The following is a 20,000-nucleotide window of genomic DNA, read 5'->3' as shown; positions in this document are numbered from 1 at the left end:
CTCAAGTGGTGGTAGTGAAGTTGGTAGTGATGGTGTATAGTGAGAAGGTGGTATGTGTGAAGTTGTATTTGTTGGTAGTGGTGGTGATGGTGGTGATGGTGATAAGAGCTAATCAGTGTGTTGGCTGACCCTAGTAATTCATTAATCAGCTTTTTTAATGGCCAATAATAACGCTGTAAAAAATATCGCGTTGGTGTTTAAATCAATACCCTCATTTATTCACAACAAAAAAAATAATCACAGCATATACGTTTTTTCCTTTTGATGTAATTATTCACATTTTTACCCCTTCATTGTATAGGGCAGCAAATATACATAAAAAAACACATTGATGAGCTACGGTATCATTATTATTTTACATTATTTGGCGCGCATAAAATGATTTCTCTGTCGATAAAAAAAAATACACATAATAAACACAATAATAAAGAAAGAGAAACAATAATAAACAGCAAATACATGATGAAAATAAATACAGATAATAGCAGAAAAAAAGTAATACAAAACAATAAACACGTAATAAAAACAAAATTAAAAAGTATATAATAAAAAACTAATATTAAAAAAATAAAAAAAAAACATAAAACATATAATAATAAAAAAACAAAAAAATACAAACATCAGAAAACAAAAGAAAAACATATGATAAAAACTCCTTATCACCATCATCACCATCACCATCACCATCACCACCATCACCATCACCATCATCATCATTTACAGCACTTACTGGACTCCTTTTTCACGCATTAAATGACTTCGCTGTTGATAAAAAAAAATAATGTGGGAGTGAAATCAACTTTTTACTTTCACTTTTTTTTTCATTTCAGGAGTTTTCATGTTTCGTGTAAGTTTGTGCAGGTGGGCGGCAGGTGCGTATTTACCTGTGCCGGTGAGGCGTGATTATGGGCCTTGATTGGGCGCTGGCATGTGGAGGAGGGAGGGAGGGAAGGGAAAGGGAGGGGGGGAGGGTGGAAGGGGTGTGGAAGGATGAAGGAATGGATGGGAGGTGAGGGAAAGGAGGCAAGTGAGTAAGGGAAAAAGAAGAAAATAAAATTGGGTCGGAAGGGAAGGAAGGAAGGGAGGAAAGGATGTAAGGGAAAGGGATAAGGGAAGAAATAAGGAAGGAGAAGAGGGAAGCATGAGGAGACAGAATGAGGAAGAGAAGGAAGGAAGGGATGTAAATAATTATAGGGAACGGAGAAAGGGGAAAAGGTCGGAAGGGAAAGACGAAGGAAGAATGGGAAGAAGGAAGAGACGTAGGGGGAATGGAGAAAGGGGAAAAGGTCGGAAGGGAAGGACGGAGGAAGAATGTGAAGAAGGAAGAGACGTAGGGGGAATGGAGAAAGGGGAAAAGGTAAGAAGGGTAAGGGGAGGGAAGGAGAAGGAGGAAGGAAAGCAGGAGAAAGGGAGGAAAGGAAGTAAGGAGGAAGGAAAGCGAAAACAGTAGAAAGGGAAGGGCGAAGAAGCTACCCAACTTTCCTTCTTCGCTACCTTCTCACAACTACTCTGTCTTCATATATTTTTCATCCCAGTAGTCTCATTTAGTCCCTCCTTAAATATCTTACCCCATCAGACACTTTCCTTTACTTCCAATATCTCCTAAACAACTTTCCTCCATCGCTACCTTCAATATCTCCTAAACAACTTTCCTCCATCGCTACCTTGTCACTTCCACTCCGTCTTCATTTATTTTTCATTCCGGTAGTTTCATTTAGTCTCCCCTTTCATATCTTTCCCCATCAGACACTTTCTTTTACATCCATTATCTCCTAAACAACTTTCCTCCTTCGTTTCTCTACCTTCACACCACTACCATACATCTCATTCTCCCCTCTGTAATGTCCTTAACCCACAACAGAAGCTTCCTTTACTCTCCTAACTCATATCTCTTGCCCCCAGACGTGTACTCCTCTCTTTTACCTTCTCTAAGCCAATCACAATCTTCCCTACGGCATACTCCCCCCTTTTACCTTCATTACTGTCCCTCTCCCACCCTAGCAGCCTCTTCCCTTCACATCTCTCCCCAGGGTTATTTTTTTTTCTCCTTGTCTCTGTTGCCTTTGATGTGTCCTAACCTATGGCATGTTCCTCCTTTATGTTTCCTTTATTGTCCCTTATTTGTCATCCCATCAGCCTCTTCCCTTTACATTTCCAAAGCACTTATTATTTTCCTCGTCTCTTTGCCTCTAATGTATTCTGACCTACCACACCTATTCCTTCAAGTTATCTTTCTTATTGTCCTTTATTTATTGTAGCGGGCTTGTTTTCACTGTAGCGGGCTTTTTTCCATGTAGCGGGCTTTTTTTTCACTGTAGCGGGCTTTTTTTCATTGTAGCAGGCTTTTTTTCATTGTAGCGGGCTTTTTTTTCACTGTAGCGGGCTTTTTTTCACTGTAGCGGGCTTTTTTTTCACTGTAGCGGGCTTTTTTTTTCACTGCAGCGGGCTTTTTTCACTGTAGCGGGCTTTTTTTTTCACTGTAGCGGGGTTTTCTCCATGTAGCGGGCTTTTTTTTCACTGTAGCGGGCTTTTTTTTTTCACTATAGCGGTTTTTTTTCCATGTAGCGGGCTTTTTTATTGTAGCTGGCTTTTTTTCACTGTAGCGGGGTTTTTTCCATGTAGCGGGCTTTCTTTTCATTGTAGCGGGCTTTTTTTTTCTTTGTAGCGGGTTTTTTTTCATTATTGTTTTCTTTTTTTTTACGCCCTTGCATTGTCTCCTCCGCTGTAAAAAAAAAAAAAAATCCCTACCCTTGCAGTCTCTCTTCGCTTTTAAATAATTCCCCAACAATCAACATTCTTCTTATTTATTTACCTATATCGTATCCTGACCTACCACACTAGTTCCTTCTTATCTTCCTTGTTATTACTTATCCCTCATCCTTTCCGACAGCCTCTTCTTCCTTTATATATGAGGAGAGAGAGAAAGCGAGGAAAGACGAGAGAGGGAGAGAGGGAATGCAGAGTGAAAATGGAAATAGAAGAGAAGAAGATGAGAGGCAAAGAGAAAATAGAAAGAGCAGAATGGATCCTTTACATCTTTCCCTTACACTCATACTTTTCCTCGTGTTTTTGCTCCCTAACGTGTACTGACCTACCTCACCTCCTCCTCCTCCTCCTCCTTTTTCCTCATGAGCCAACCACTACAACCAGCACCTCCACCTCCACCACAGCCTGCACCCACTTCCACTCCACCACCACAACCACCCGTACCCACTCGCTCGCTGTTCTCCGTTCCCCACTTCCCTTCACGTACGGCCCTTCCGGCGCCCTGTTTCCTGGTATTGGTGGACTGCATATTCACCGCGTCTCAATATTGCTTAATTAGACACTTCCAAGCCCCGCCAGCCATTGACAAGGGTCGCTGAGTCGTAAGAATGGCGACGCAAACACACGGACGCACATACACACACACACGCACACACACACACACACACACACACACACACACACACGCACGCAGAGAGAGAGAGAGAGAGAGAGAGAGAGAGAGAGAGAGAGAGAGAGAGAGAGAGAGAGAGAGAGAAAAGGATTAGGGAGGAAAGAAGACAGAAAGAGAAAGGAAGAAAAAAAGAAAGAGAAAGGACACACACACACACACACACACACACACACACACACACACACACACACACACACTCAGAGGACTTAACTTACGCCTCGTCAAATTCCTTTTTCCCTCTCTCGAAATAATTATATAAAGTTTGTGATTACGCTTTTTCTTTTTTTCTTTTCTTTCTTTTTTTTTCTATCTGAAGGAACGACTGGCCGGGTTTTCAATATATCAAGGGCAGGTAACTTTTATTTATATTTTTCAAGGTATGTATTTTTTTTTTTATTTCACCAGGTAGAGACAATTGCCAGGTAGGTTCAGGTGGACTAATTATTGTTTATGTCGAGTAATTAATTAGTTTCGATGATTTCCGCGAGTGTGATTTTATTGTTTATTCGTTAACCTGACAAGCATTTATATATTCTTGACTCCATCCTCAAGTAACACTATCCACCATCCATCCATCCATCTTGTCTTTGTTAACACTATCCTTCACTATCGCTATCCACTATCCTAACAATCCTGCATATCCTTCCTAACACTATCGTTCACCATCACTATCCAATATCCTACTAATCCTAGATACCCTCCTCAACACTATCCTTCACTATCGCTATCCACTGTCCTAACAATCCTTCTTATCCTTCCTAATACTATCTTTCATCATCACTATCCAATATCCTACTAATCCGAGATACCCTCTTTAACACTATCCTTCACTATCGCTATCCACTATCCTAACAATCCTTCTTATCCTCCCTAACACTATCCTTCACCATCACTATCCAATATCCTACTAATCCGAGATACCCTCCTCAACACTATCCTTCACTATCGCTATCCACTATCCTAACAATCCTTCTTATCCTCCCTAACACTATCCTTCACCATCACTGTCCAGTATCCTACATATCCTAGATACACTCCTTAACACTATCCTTCACTATCGCTATCCACTATCCTACCAATCCTTCTTATCCTTCCTAACACTATCCTTCACATCACTAATCAATACCCTACTAATCCTTGATACATCCTTAACACTATCCTGCACTATCGCTACTCACTATCCACTTCTTAAAATGTATAGTGAACTGGATAAGCACACAAGTAGTCATGGAAAATTATATCGATAACAAAAGTGATAAATGAAAATCGTAATGAACTAAATTAAATAAACATATGACTGACTGAATAAAAAATGAATATACAAATACACAGAAAAACAAATGAGTAAAACAATAAAAAGATACAAGGTTGAGAGCCGCTTAATTAATATAAATGACCTGAATGAATAAATGAATAAATGGCTAAATCATTCAGGAAAATACCGTTAAAATTATCCTGCGAGTATTTAACATTCAACATTTTCCAGCACAGCGACGCAGGGCCAGAGGAAACAAGTGAAAAAAAAACGCATGTGTGAAATGAATGTGTGTGTACAATGAACGTGTGTGCGTGTGTGTGTGTGTGTGTGTGTGTGTGTGTGTGTGTGTGTGTGTGTGTGTGTGTGTGTGTGAGTGTGTGTGTGCCAACAGTTGTAATAGTAATTGGGTATGCAGAGTTAATTATTTCACCGCTTTCCAAACACATACACACACACACACACACACACACACACACACACACACACACACACACATCTTCCCTTCTTAATTGAATTTCCAGGTGCGTTTAAGTGGATGGATATGCTCAGGTGAGTGTGTGTGTGTGTGTGTGTGTGTGTGTGTGTGTGTGTGTGTGTGTGTGTGTGTGTGTGTGTGTGTGTGTGTGTGTGTGTGTGTGTGTGTGTTTGCCCCCCCCTCTCTCTCTCTAGGATAACATAAGCCCTCATTATTCTTCTATTCATGTTTTCCATTTCCCTCACAATGCTATTTCGTCTTCTTTTCCTTCCATTTCTTTTTAACCAACGTAAGAATTTTCCCTCCCAACCAACACAGCAAAGGGGGAACACGCTCTGAGGGGAGGCTTCGGGCGGCGGGAACCACACACAGCGAGAGATTTATGAGCACTCTTTCGTTGCTTCACCGCCGCCGTTCATGAGTGCTTTGTTCGCGCCGTTGTGTGTGTGTGTGTGTGGAATGCAGCAACGAGGAGAGCAATTAGCGGGGAAAAGATATTACTGGCGCGAATATTAATGTCAAGGGGTAGGTTAGGAGAGGACCGTGTGCACTACTACTACTACTACTACTACTACTACTTCTACTACTACTACTACGGGCCTCCATCTATTAGAGTTGCGTTGTGAGCGGTATATTTTCTCATATCCTTTCACAAAGCAATTACTACTACTTCTACTACTACTACAACTTCTACTACTACTACTATATAGCTTCTAGTGTCCTCAAGAGCGTATGGAAAAGGCTGTCTAGTCCTTTTTATTTTGTCGATTCGTCTTGTTGTCTTCTATTGGTCTCGAAGTGTATCCATGATGGTGTCTGTTCCTTCCTATTCATGTATCTATTTCTGTTCTAATGATCTCAGAATGTATACAAAAGGTGATCTATTTCTTTCTGTTCATTAATCTATTATTTTTTCTAGTGTTTTCAGAGTGTATCCAAAATGGTATCTGATCCTTTCTGTGTTTGTTTATCTATTTGCTATTCTTCAGCTGCCTCTCTATCTATATCTGTGTTTATTTAATTATGTGTGTGTTTGTTTGTGTGTGTATCTGTCTATCTGTCTAATTTTTGTTTGTTATTTATGTTATCTATTCATTTCTTCATTCATTTATCTATTGTTTTTTTTTATTTAGTTGTTAGTCTATGTATATCTTTATTCATGTTTTTATGAATCTATTTATCCGTCTGTCGGTCAGTACTTTTATTTTCTTCTTACCTATCATTTTCTTTGTTTACTTATCTATTTTAACTTCCTTTAGCAATCTATCAACGTACCTGTGCACAAACGTATGTATTTATGTATCCATCTATCTGACTGTGTATCAATATGTATAAATTCATTTTGATCCCCGGCAGCTGTTTTTTATTCTGTTCGCATATATTTTTTATTCAATTTCGGCAGTCTATTCATCCGTGCATAAATGTATATATGTATGAATTTATCTATCAATCGGTCTACCTGTCTGTATCTATCTATCCTTAGTTTTGGAGAGCTATTTGTTTTATACTATTTTCCTGTTCGCGTTGCTTATTCATTATGTAGGTTTTAATATGAGGAGTCTGGGTAGAGCTTTCATTCAGGTGGTAAGTTACTCGTCTTCCCCTACCAGTAATTTCCCTATACATTTTTTTCTCAGTGATCAGCCTCCGGGACGAAAGCTTATCCCAGGATTCTTCTCACTTCACAAAGGTATGAGCGGTTTTCTTGTCGTCTGGAATTCTGGGTCAATAATTCAATCAGGTGTCAAGTTTCTCGTATCCTTAATGATCTGCCTCTTGACCGGAAGGCTACTCCAACATTTTTTCGTACTTCTCTAATACTTCTGTAATTCTCATCTAATACTCAACTTCTTACTTTTTTGTCTTCTGTGGACATAACCATCATCAGCTTCTTTATTTTTTTTGGGGGGGGTTCTTTGTCTTTCTCTGACTTTCGTGGGTTGTGATCAGACAGACTCAACATCAAAAGCCAGTTCCAGGACGCTATTAACTTCCTATAGACATCTGCTTCCCTATTGCCCTGTGTCTCACTTCCTAAGACATATTTTTCGTCAGTCATTAGTGAACAGCTCCATCGAAGGCTTTTGTACCAGGACTATATTCATTTCACATAACCATCATTTTAAGCTTCTCTATTTTCTTTCCTCTTTCGCTTTCTAACACAATATTTTTCGTCTATGGTGATTAGTGCCTTGGGTCTCTTACTTCCTCACACATATTATTCGTCAGTCATTAGTGAACAGCTCCATCGAAGGCTTTTGTGCCAGGTCTTTATTCATTTCACATAACCATCATTTAAAGCTTCTCTATTTCCAGGACTTTATTCATTTCACATAACCATCATTTAAAGCTTCTCTATTTCCAGGACTTTATTCATTTCACATAACCATCATTTAAAGCTTCTCTATTTCCAGGACTTTATTCATTTCACATAACCATCATTTAAAGCTTCTCTATTTCCAGGACCTTATTCATTTCACATAACCATCATTTAAAGCTTCTCTATTTCCAGGACCTTATTCATTTCACATAGCCATCATTTAAAGCTTCTCTATTTCCAGGACCTTATTCATTTCACATAACCATCATTTAAAGCTTCTCTATTTCCAGGTCTTTATTCATTTCACATAACCATCATTTAAAGCTTCTCTATTTCCAGGACCTTATTCATTTCACATAACCATCATTTAAAGCTTCTCTATTTCCAGGACTGTATTCATTTCACATAACCATCATTTAAAGCTTCTCTATTTCCAGGTCTTTACTCATTTCACATAACCATCATTTTAAGCTTGTCTATTTTCTTTCGTCTTTCACTTTCTAGTACAATATTTTTCGTCTATGGTGATTAGTGAGTCGCTGTAACGAAAGCTTTTGTCCCCGCACTCTTCATCCCTCCTCGTGTTACGCCGCATTCCGGGAACATGACGCCGTGGGTTGTTTACTCACCCCACGACGCGTCTCGGTTTTCAGGGGCGTTGTGTTCCGTGAGGGATTATTAAGCTTCCGGAACAGAGGCACCGGGGACGCGGAGCACTGGCACCCTCTAACAGTGACTGGCGGACCCTTGTTGGCTTAATTAACCTTCTTTCGCTCTCCCCCGTTGACTGTACGGAGTGTGGCCTGGTTTGAACACACACACACACACACACACACACACACACACACGGAAACAAACAATCAAACAAACAGCAGGTTGTCGCATGCCCATTCTCAGTTGTAGTATTAACCACTGTAATACAGAGTATCAACAACAACAACAACAACAACAACAACAACAACAACAACAACAACAACAATAACAACGTACGTCTTCTTCTTTTACTACTACTACTACTACTACTACTAATAATAATAATAATAATAATAATAATAATAATAATAATAATAATAATAATAATAATAATAATAATAATAATAATAATAATAATAATAATAATAATAATAATAATAATAATAATAATAATAATAATAATAATAATAATAATAATAATAATCTTCAGGACTCCCCCGTCAACGTACATTTCAATTTCACGTGTCTAATCAACTCCCTTTGGTCGTGGGTCCGCGGACTTATTTCTCCGTTGAATGGCTTCTTTGAACTCTGGATAAGTTCTTTTCCTTCTCACTACTAACTTATCTGGGTGATGTTTTCTCGAGGTTTTTTTTTCCTGTGTGTGGGTGGTGTGTGGGGACGGGTGTTGTGTGTGTGGGGGGGAGGGGGGAGTTGTGTGTGTGCGTGCGTGTGTGTGTGTGTGTGTGTGTGTGTGTGTGTGTGTGTGTGTGTGTGTTATAGTAAAAAAAAAATGACCACAGACTTAATCAAATAAATAAACACCCAAGATATGGCACTCCTTTAAAGAGCGACAGGTGCCGAAATAGATTAATCAAAATTTGTCCCAGAGTTGCCTTGGTGTTCTCCTCTTCAAAAATCTTTCAACCCATATTTTCAAACATTTCGAGGCTCACACACCCACTGATAAGGCTTTGGTAGAGGCTGTATTTTTAGTATTTTCATGTGTAGCTTTATGTGCCTAGTGATAGTTTGACAAGGCTTACGCACCATGACAGAAAAAAAACACTAACGAAAACTCGAATAATCTCCTTTGTGGCCTTTGAAATTATTTAGGGTAAGAGCCGAAAGCGTCTGAGAATACTCGCCTTAGACTTAACGAAGGAGGAAGGAGAGTCGAAATATGTGCATCGTTTCGCCTGTATCGACATCCACCGTCTGAATCTTCCGCCACTGTTAGATATTCGTAGTGAGCTCTCTGCCGTTAGTAACTCTGCCGTTAATCACATAATGGAACAAATAACCGTGTGTGTGTGTGTGTGTGTGTGTGTGTGTGTGTGTGCAATCCATTAGGCACCGCTGACCCGAGCTGCCCATAAATCACTCTAAGTAAAAAAAAAAAAGAGAGAGAGAGAGAATCTGCATATTAATTGATGGTTGGGTCATTACTTCCCTTTAGTGAGACAAACGACGCCACTCCACACTTTTCACGGACCATAATGTTGCACGCGATATTATACCATGACTGAACACGAAGAACATTGAGGAAGAACAATTCATTTTATTTAGCAATCAATCAAAGTATCTGCGTTCAAATGAATGTAATTATCTATCTGACGACGTATCTGTATGACTCTGATGAAGGCAAGAATATAAAACTTTTTTTTTCCTACGAAGGATATTGAGGATGGACGGTTTTTATTTCATTTAGCAATCAATCTTAGTATGTGTGTGTGTATTTATGAGCTCATATATTGACTATGTATGTGCTTGACTATGATGAAGAAACGAACATAAGATCATTTTTCCTTTAAAGACAGGATAGGAGAAGAGGAGAGAAGAGAAGAGGAGAGGAGAGGAAAGGAAAGGAGAGGAGAGGAGAGGAGAGGAGAGGAGAGGAGAGGACAGGACAGAACAGGGCAGGAAAGAAGAGAACAGAATGAGATAAGATAAAATAGGATACGATAAGATAGGTAGGATAGGACAGGATAGCATAGCATAAAGACGGGATTTCCTATAGCGATGGATTAATGAAGCCTTTTTTAAAACCTGGAAACTACATCACGTTATCCTTTGTTCTTTTCCTCCTTTTTCCACGTGAGAGACAAGAACAACACAGAGGAAAACTGCATCGGCCTGTTATGGGGTTGAGCAAGAGGCTGAATGAAGGGCGTCACGCTGGCCTCTCTTACTGACGGGGAGGGAGAGATAAGAGTGGATGTCAGGAGGTGTCACGTTGGTCTTCTTCCTCGCCTTCACTGACAGAAATCGAGAGAAAAGAATGGGGATGAGGGAGTGTCAAGTTGGTCTATCTTTCTTACTCGATTTGACCGGGAGGAAGAAAAGAAGGATGCTAACCTATATTGCGTCATGTTAGTATCTTCACTCCCTCGCCTCTCCCGCCGGTGCAGAAGGAAGGGCCGAGGTGAGGGGCCCCCGAGGACAGGCCAAGGCGGCGATGCTCTAGGTCGCCCTCCACACCCCCGCCCCGCCCCGCCCTGAGTCTTGAGCAACCCCCTGACGTCACCGCCCTGCCCTGGTTGGTGGTGGCGGTGCCGTTTGCGTCATCTCGGCCTTGAGGGGCAGCACTTGTCCCTCAGCTATTTCTTGAAGTATTTCCACCAGTAAGTACGCACCCTTCCAATTAGTACACGTAATGAAGAAATAGATTATATAACAGGCCAAGATATCAAAATTAACGCCCCTCAAAGTTAATGAATGCTTTGTTATTTTCTGAAGGATTGCCACCAATATGTTCTAACCAGTACGCAAATTATGAAGAAAACCGCTTAAAAAAGAGGCAAATATTGAAATGAACGTTACTCAGAAAATAAAAATGATCAATCAATAATATGTAACTTAAATCTCTGCAATTCACCTGTTTTATAGAGTAGTTTATCTGTGGCATGAGTACTAATTGGAGCGCTGCGTACAGATTAGCGAACACACTAACATCGCAAGAGCTGAAATACAATTATTACTTCCGACATAAATTCTATTCCGGTAACCCAGCTGTGTGTGAAGCTTTTGAGGGGGGACTCTGTGTGTGTGTGTGTGTGTGTGTGTGTGTGTGTGTGTGTGTGTGTGTGTGTGTGTGTGTGTGTGTGTTAATTGGTTCTATTATTTTCCAGGTATCATAAAAAGGTGCGTAAACTTCCAGGTAAAAGAGCCACACGTGTAACAGCCTCGCCCTCACAACCACGTCAATATTGTGTATTTTTTCGCCGTGGCAGACGCGGAGTGACAATACAAGCCACGACCCACACTCAACGCGCCTCCCATGTTACACAAAAATGTGGAATATAAACGCCAAGAGAATAAAAACATCGGCCCCTCACTCTGTGTTTATTATTATTATTCCTATTCTATCCCTCCCATGCAACCCTGCACGCCACTTCACTCCACAGCATAACCTACCCTCGGGTTATGCAAACGTCCACACTCGGCGGGGCGGAGTGGTCAGCGTGCGTGAGTGGTGAGCACGAGGAAGCAGGTTCGAGTCTCACCGATGCATACCGACAATTTTCAACCATCGCCGAGGTTTTTTTTTACAAAGGAGACAGCTCAAGGGCACAAAAAAAGGAAACAATAATAAAAAAAAAAAAAGCCCGCTGCTTGCTGCTCCTAAAAAGAATCCAAAAAGGTGGCCGAAAGAGAGGTCAATTTCGAAAGGAGTGGCGGAAGATTGCTCACATGCTGCCCAGACCTTAATCAACCCTAACTTCAGCGACGTCGTTCAAGAGGAGCACCGGGGGCAGCATGGGCCAAGCAGGAGTCATACATCACGGCAGCCACGATAAATAAAATTCGCCTGCCACCAACGGGCTGGGGTCATTCAAGAGACCCTCCAAGAAAGCCTACTAGTGCTATGGCCAGTACCTAAAAGAATACACACACACATACACACACATACATACATACAAAAAACAAACACAAAACTACATACACACGTAAAAAAACACATACGTACAGTACAATATGAAACAAACAAATACAAAAACGCATTCACACTAAAAACAAAACAAAAAAACATGGACGTCCTCGGCTGCGTTCAGAAGGGGAGCAAATATTTCTTTAAGTACTTTCGTTACATCTAATTTTCAAGACGTGTCCTTGAGGCATTTCAACACACGGGCCCATTCTTCCCTTGGCCCTGGTCACGGCATTCAGGCTTCTTCAGAAAGTAATACATTTTTTTTTCAATTATTGGACTCTTATGTTTAGATTATTAAAAATATCTCACACTTTATCACCACGATGAGTTCAGGCAGCTGGTATTATTAAACCCATATATATTTCCACATTTCTTGAATATTATAGAACACAATATATGTTAGTGTTTTAGTTCCTTTCCAATTGCAGTGTTTCCATAAATTTGCGTATTTCTGAATGGCGCGACTTTTGTAATTGTCTGATTTTAAAGGAAGTCACGGCATTGTTAGCATCAGGTTTTAGGATTACTGTTTCGCGGAGTTTAGATTTGCAAAGGCTTTCTGAAGTTCTCTCTCTCTCTCTCTCTCTCTCTGTGTCTGTGTCTGTGTCTGTGTCTGTGTCTGTCTCTCTCTCTCTCTCTCTCTCTCTCTCTCTCTCTCTCTCTCTCTCTCTCTCTCTCTCTCTCTCTCTCTCTCTCTCTCTCTCTCTCTCTCTCTCTCTCTCTCTCTCTCTCTCTCTCTCTCTCTCTCTCTCTCTCTCTCTCTCTCTCTCTCTCTCTCTCTCTCTCTCTCTCACCTTGTTCCTGGAGGAGGCGGCGGAGCAGTTGAGGACGGCGGAGGAAGAGTCGATGTCCCCCATGAGGTACTCCGACACCCTGGGGGAAGAGGAAGAAGAGGAGGGGTGATTAGAGGAGGAGGAGGAGGAGGAGGAGGAGGGGGGGGTATACACACTCATACACAAACAAAAACAAAACATCAACAAAAACACCTGACCAATGGATGTAATTACTGCATGAGAGAGAGAGAGAGAGAGAGAGAGAGAGAGAGAGAGAGAGAGAGAGAGAGAGAGAGAGAGATGGGGAGGAAAAGTAATAGGGGAGGTAAGAGCGAAGGTTAATGGGAGGAGTGATGAGTGAGAGGAGGGAGAGGAGGTGAAGGTCATGGAGAAGAGGAGGAGGAGGAGGAGGAGGAGGAGGAGGAGGAGGAGGAGGGGAGGTTATGCGGCCCAGCGTGAGGGGAGTCTGGGCTGTATCACGTCTCCCCTGACACACACACACACACACACACACACACACACACACACACACACACACACGCTGTTATAGATGTTTAAAAATATCGATAGAGCAAGAAATTATTAAGCTAGAAGTGAAAAATATATATAAAAAAAGTATGAAATATGAACATGAAAAGATGAGCAAATATATAAGTAGATAAATATGTATAAGTGAATAGACAGAATAAAAAGAGTTGGAAATTATAACCAAACTAAACAAAAAGACAAGTATAATAATAATAATAATAATAATAATAATAATAATAATAATAATAATAATAATAATAATAATAATAATAATAATAATAATAATAATAAATAAATAAACAAATAAGGAATAACATCAATGACAATACCACTACCATCAACAACAACATCAACAACGCCACCACCATCAACAACAACAAATAAATAAAATAAACAAACCACTCACCCACCCACCAAACCAACTAACCAACCAAACAAACAAAAACAATTAAACAAAAACTGCGGCGGACGTTTTAAATAATTGCAACGTAACAACATTAGCGAGCGTGTATGTGAGTCTGTACGCGTGGCAATTATCGTGGTGGCGGGAGGGAGCAGCTGTGTACACATATATCTGCAGTAATTACAAGTGTTACCTGGCTGGCTGGCTACACTCAGGTGACAAAAGGGAGGTGGTGGCCAGGGGGATTGTGGGGTCATATTTTTCAACACACCCAAGCGCACAAATTTGACAAGGCTTTCATGGGATTTCTGGGTATCTCAATTTGTAGCTTTATGACCCTGGTAGTGGTGTGACCCTTCTTCTGTACCATGAACCTAAAAAAACACTCATCAGCACTCGATAAGAACCTTTTTCGACCTTTGGAATTAGTTAATGTGAAAATCGGAAATGTCCAAGAATACCGACCTATATGAATACCTGGGCGGTCTGTTCAGGTGTGTGTGCAGGTGTGTGGAGGCTGCAACGGAGATGAAGGAAGGCCAGGGGCGGTAATGAAAGGGGTGGAAAGAGCGGAGGGAGGTGTATGGTGATGGGAGGATGTGATAGCGTGTCTATTGGGAAGGGTGCGATGAAGGATGGGCAGGGAAGGTGGTGGAAGGGGTGGAAGAGGGAGGGAGGTGTTTATAAGGTGACAGAAGGGGGTGATGGATGTGTCTATTGGGAAGGGTGTGCTGTGATGTGAGAGAGAAGATAGAATGGGACTGTTGCAAGAGGCTGAGGAGAGGGAAAGGGTGGAGAGGGGAGGAAGAACATAGAAAGGGGAGTGATGGGGAGGGGAGTGGAGGGAAGGATGGGGACAAGGGTGAGATATGGGAGGAAACACATAGGCGGGGGAGGGAGGAGAGGGGAGAGAAGAGTTAGGGAGAGGCAGGGAAACGAAGGGAAGGGAAGAATAGAGGAGAAAGAGGAGGAAGGGAACAGAAGGGAAACATTGCCAGAAGAGGTGGAAGGAGATGGGAAGAAGGAAAGGGTACAGGAGGGAGGAGGGGAGGGAAGAAGAGGGCATAGAAAAGAGGGAGGGAGAGAGGGAAGAGGTGAGAGGTGGGAAGAAGGAAGGGATGAAGGAGGAAGGGAGAGAGGGAAAGAAGGTTACGAAGGGGACAGACGGAAGGGTGACGGGGTGAGGGGAGGGTGAGTGAGGGTGAGGGAGGGGAGGGAGGGTAGGGTGAGGGAGGGCAAGGGGCCGCGTGTTCCGTCTCTGGTTACACGGCTCTCCTGTTACGCGTCCTTGTGACCTGACCTCCCGCAGAGAGTAGACCCTCGCTGCGTGCTGCTTCGCCGGCCGTCACTCAGAAACACCCCGACACACCGCCGTAATACAATGCTAAAAAGGTGTTCTCGGGCGCTTTCGGTTCTCACAACTATTCCCAAAGGTCACAAGGGAGATTAGTCGGGTTGTGATGAGTGGTTTTTCGCGTTCATTTTTTTTAACAATAATGGAGACACCTCAAGGGCAGAAAAAAAATGAAACAATAATAAAAAAGCCCGCTACTCGCTGCTCTCAAAAATAATCCAAAGAGGTGGTGTTTTATTTTCCCTTATTGCTCTAACTCTTAATGCAACCATGAGTGTGTGTTTTTATCTCATCATATATTACTTGTTTTGATCTTCTCTTTCCTTATTGTTGTAACTCTTCATGGAACTAAGTAATACACGTGGAATGATAGTGGAGGGAATAACACCAATGACAATACCACCACCACGAACAACACCACCACCAACAACAACACCACCATCACCACCACCACCACCAACAACAACAACAACACCATCACCGCCACCACCACCACCACCACCAACAACAACAACAACACCAACACCACCAACAACAACAACAACAACAACAACACCATCACCACCATCACCACCACCACCAACACCACCACCACCACCACCACCACCAACAACAACAACAACAACAACACCAACAACAACACAGTGGTAGATAATATTCATGCCTTACACATTTTTTTTTACAGCTAAAGAAACAGCTCAAGGGCAACAAAAAAAAAAGGTGTAGAAAATTGAACGTCTTTAGGATATAAGGAACCACCCTCATTTACCTGTAATTTACCTGTGTGCGAATAACATCACTTTCACTCTCTTACGGTCACCCAGAAAACGTTTACCCCACTGTTATGAAACGGCCGTAACCCAATCACCCCCCCCCTCCCCCACCCCTTCTCCCTTTGCTGAGAGACGCCAATTATTACCAACTCAAAACCCAGCTGCACCTTCCAAATTGCCTCTCACCTTCGTTCAATTTCACACACTTTACCTCCACGTATCACCTCTCTTCTGGCCCTATTTGCGTCATACTTTTACCATAACGATGTGTTGGACGAAGCCATTAGCCCGTAGAGGCGGTTCAAAGAAAACTCGTATAGGGAAGGGAGTCTGGTATTAATATTCTAGGAACCGACCTAAAGGGAAAGTAATATGGGCGTTATGGATAAAAAATAAATTTGGGATATATGTAGCCTATCAGTGGTGGGTAATATTCATTCACTGTAGATATTTAAATACTATGGAAATGACGCATATAAATCTACAGAAGGTCTGGCATTCTTATAGTCCTGGAACTGACCTCAAGGGAATTTAATATGGAGGTAAAGGATAGAAAGAAAAGTTGGGATACAGGAAGCCTATCAGTGGTGGGAAAAATCCACTCACTATATATTTAAATACCACGTAAGCCACCCGTATTAATCTACACAGAGTCTGGGATTAACATTTTTGAAACTAACCTCAAGGGAATTTAATATGGAGGTAAAGGATAGAAAGAAAAGTTGGGATACAGGAAGCCTATCAGTGGTGGGAAAAATCCACTCACTATATATTTAAATACCACGTAAGCCACCCGTATTAATCTACACAGAGTCTGGGATTAACATTTTTGAAACTAACCTCAAGGGAATGTAATATGGGCGTTGACGATTAAAAAGAATGTTGTAATACACGCAGCCTCTCAATGGTATAGGTAATTTTCATCATCTCTTGGCATTTAAATTCTCAGGAAACCATTCGTATTTCAACTACCTTGGGCTTACGAAGAATGATATTGTGGCTCTAACTCTCTTTCTCTTTGTCATTTCTATTACACTTTGGCTATTTCTCTCCCGCTCTCTTTCTCTCTTTCTCTCGCTCTCTTCCTTGATCTTGTGTTTTAGCCTTTTGGTGAACTGACTCCTTTCTATCACGCTAACTCTTTAAAGGGTCGTATTTTAAAACATTTCGTCGCCCAAGTTCATATATTAGACAAGGTTTTCGTAGGAGTTTTAGGCATTTCCTGGAGTAGTTTTATGACCCTGGTGGTAGTTTGACGCTTCTCCTGCACCGTGAACCTAAAAAAACACTCATTAGAACCCGACTGACCCCCTCTTTGACCTTTAGAAATAGTTGATGTGAGAAGCGAAAGTCTTTAAAGTTTGTCTCTCCCTCTCTTTCTCTTTCTTGTTCTTGTTTCGTATACACAGCACTCATTACAAAGCTGTCATGCCTATTGCTTCAACTTGGCATAGAAAAAAATATAAAAATTACGTTGGGTACCAGAGGGGGGATAATCTATACAAACTCACATTATTTATAGTAAGGACTCCACCATCCACCGGCGTTCAATTTTATCGGTGTTCGGCGTGGCGTGCGGTAACGAGGCATCAAGGGTACACGTCTAATTAATTAATCTGGCAAGCTCCTGATCCTAACCCCCCCCCCTCCCCCCGCTTCTTGCTCCTTCCCACCTCCCCGCCCCCCTCACCCGTTTTCTCCCCCTTCCTAGTGAGACAGCCTGACGCGGGTCTCTTGGGAGGTGAATGTGTGTGTGTGTGTGTGTGTGTGTGTGTGTGTGTGTGTGTGTGTGTGTGTGTGGAGGGCGTGGGAGGGCGGGTCTGATTGTGGTGCCGACCCGCTCACCACCACCACCTGGGCCACCACCACCACGGCCATCACCACCATTACCACCATCATCACCACTACCACAGGCACCACACAATCACCCCATCACTACCACTGCTACTATTACCCCTTTCATCACCATCCCAACTACCACTACCACCACAAACAACAACAACAACAACACTACCCCATCTAATACCATCCCAACCACATAACTATATAACCAACTACCACCATTACCACCACTAACAACAACAACAACAGTAATACAACCCCATTCATCATCCCCACCACCATCACCACCACCACCACAATCACCACTAGCAATCACCATCACCACCACTCAAAGGAGACGACAAGCGCAAATGATAGTCCCCTAGAACGTTTATTTACGCTACGATAAAGGTCATGCACATCTGTTACGAAGGGGGGTGGAGGGGTTGGAGGGGGAGGGGGGGTGACGAAGGGGCGTTATAAGAGCTGCCTTAGTGAAGTGCCGTGTTGGGGAGGCCATCTATCTACCCTACACGATAAGGGCTAACACACACACACACACACACACACACACACACACAGAGGGGTCACCAAAAATAGGGGTTGCGAAAAAGAGGGGTCGCCAAAGAAGGGTTTGCCAAAATTGGGGTTAAGAAAATTTGGGGTTAACAAAAATAAGAATTGTTTAAGAAAATAAAAAGGCAGTCTAAAGCAGGAGTGGCAGAAATTGGAGTTGCTAAAAATAGAAGTTGCTAAATATAGTTGTTAAGGATAGATAATTGCTAAAAGAAATGGTATAGGGAATCTAGGACCGAACGTAACCTAAAATTCCCTCATTAGAGTATTTCAGCGATAGGAAAGACGAGGATGTAGTACAGTAGAAGAAAGTCTGCCCCAGGATTTAAACGAGTAAAAAAAAAAAAAAAACAAAAAAAAACAGACAAACACAAAATAGTAGTCCCAAGGTTACGATATCGGTGTGTGTGTGTGTGTGTGTGTGTGTGTGTGTGTGTGTGTGTGTGTGTATCCCAGGGGAAGCATCACTCAGGGATAAGAGATTCACGTCCCCTTTCGAGCAGCATCCGTCATGACAAGGAGATTCATGGGCACTGACGCCGATCCCTAAAGCCGCATCGGCCGTGGGTGAGAGAGTAGAGGGGAGTAGAGGGGAGAGGATCAAAGCACTTCTCCGTCCGAAATTGCTCTCTCTTTAGTTGACCACTTTGTACTTTATTTCTTAACAGGAGCATCGCTGACGGTTTTGTTGTTGTTGGTGGTGGTGGTGGTGATGGTGGTGGTGTGAGTGTGAGTGTTATGTGGTTGTGGTGGTGATGGAATGGAGTAATGTTCTTGTCGTTGATGGTAGTAGTGGTAGTTATGTGGTTCGGTGTGGTTGGGATAGTGGTGAAAAGGGTAATAGTGGTAGTCCGTCATATTTTTTTCTATTTTCTTACTTCAAACGAAACACAAAAAGAGAATAACAAACAGTAAAAAACAAAAGCCTCCCGCCAAGCACTACTTCGGTAAAAGACTATGTAAAGAAAGGGAGGTCAGAAGAGAGAAGTCCATGGCTGTGTGTACCTCAACTCAGCAACACACCTCTCAACACATACCGCTCCAGACCAACACCAACGGAGCCCAAACACAAAGACGAGACCTCCATCACCCGCTCCAGTAAAAGTAAAGAATGAGAGGCCAGGAAGACAGGAGTTCATGGCTGTTTAAACACTACTCCAGCACACTCCACACCACCACCAGGAAAACCCAAACACCAGCCTCATCACCTCCTCCACTCTCCATCACCCGCTCCAGTAAAAGAGTAAAGAATGAGAGGCCAGAAGAGAGGGGTTCACGGCTGTTTAAACATTACTCCAGCACACTCCACACCACCACCAGGAAAACCCAAACACCAGCCTCATCACCTCCTCCACTCTCCATCACCCGCTCCAGTAAAAGAGTAAAGCATGAGAGGCCAGAAGACAGGAGTTCATGGCTGTCTAAACACTACTCCAGCACACTCCACCCACCACCAGGAAAGCCCATACACCAGCCCCGTCACCTCCTCCACTCTCCATCACCCGCTCCAGTAAAAGAGTAAAGAATGAGAGGCCAGAAGAGAGGGGTTCACGGCTGTTTAAACTCAACTCCAGCAACACAGCTCTCAACATACCTCTCCACACCAACACCACTGAATCCCCAACCACCAGCCCGCAAGACGAGACCTCCATC

General features: G+C 42.3%; 1 protein-coding gene across 5 annotated transcripts in view; it reads right to left on the bottom strand.

Moving 5' to 3' along the window:
- Positions 1-20,000, bottom strand: part of LOC127009549 (rho GTPase-activating protein 45-like) — a 285,593-nt gene that overhangs the window by 83,833 nt on the left and 181,760 nt on the right. For all 5 annotated transcript variants that reach the window (XR_007762051.1, XM_050882726.1, XM_050882725.1 and 2 more), the window contains one exon: positions 12,914-12,992. Coding sequence is in view for 4 of the 5 variants with exons in the window: in XM_050882726.1 (XP_050738683.1) it covers positions 12,914-12,992 (79 nt within the window). In the remaining variant the exon portion in view is untranslated. The remainder of the gene's footprint in view (positions 1-12,913; positions 12,993-20,000) is intronic.

Source organism: Eriocheir sinensis, chromosome 41 (assembly GCF_024679095.1).
Source record: "Eriocheir sinensis breed Jianghai 21 chromosome 41, ASM2467909v1, whole genome shotgun sequence".
In the NCBI taxonomy this organism is placed as follows: domain Eukaryota; kingdom Metazoa; phylum Arthropoda; class Malacostraca; order Decapoda; family Varunidae; genus Eriocheir; species Eriocheir sinensis.
This window is presented reverse-complemented; position numbering and strand designations above follow the sequence as displayed.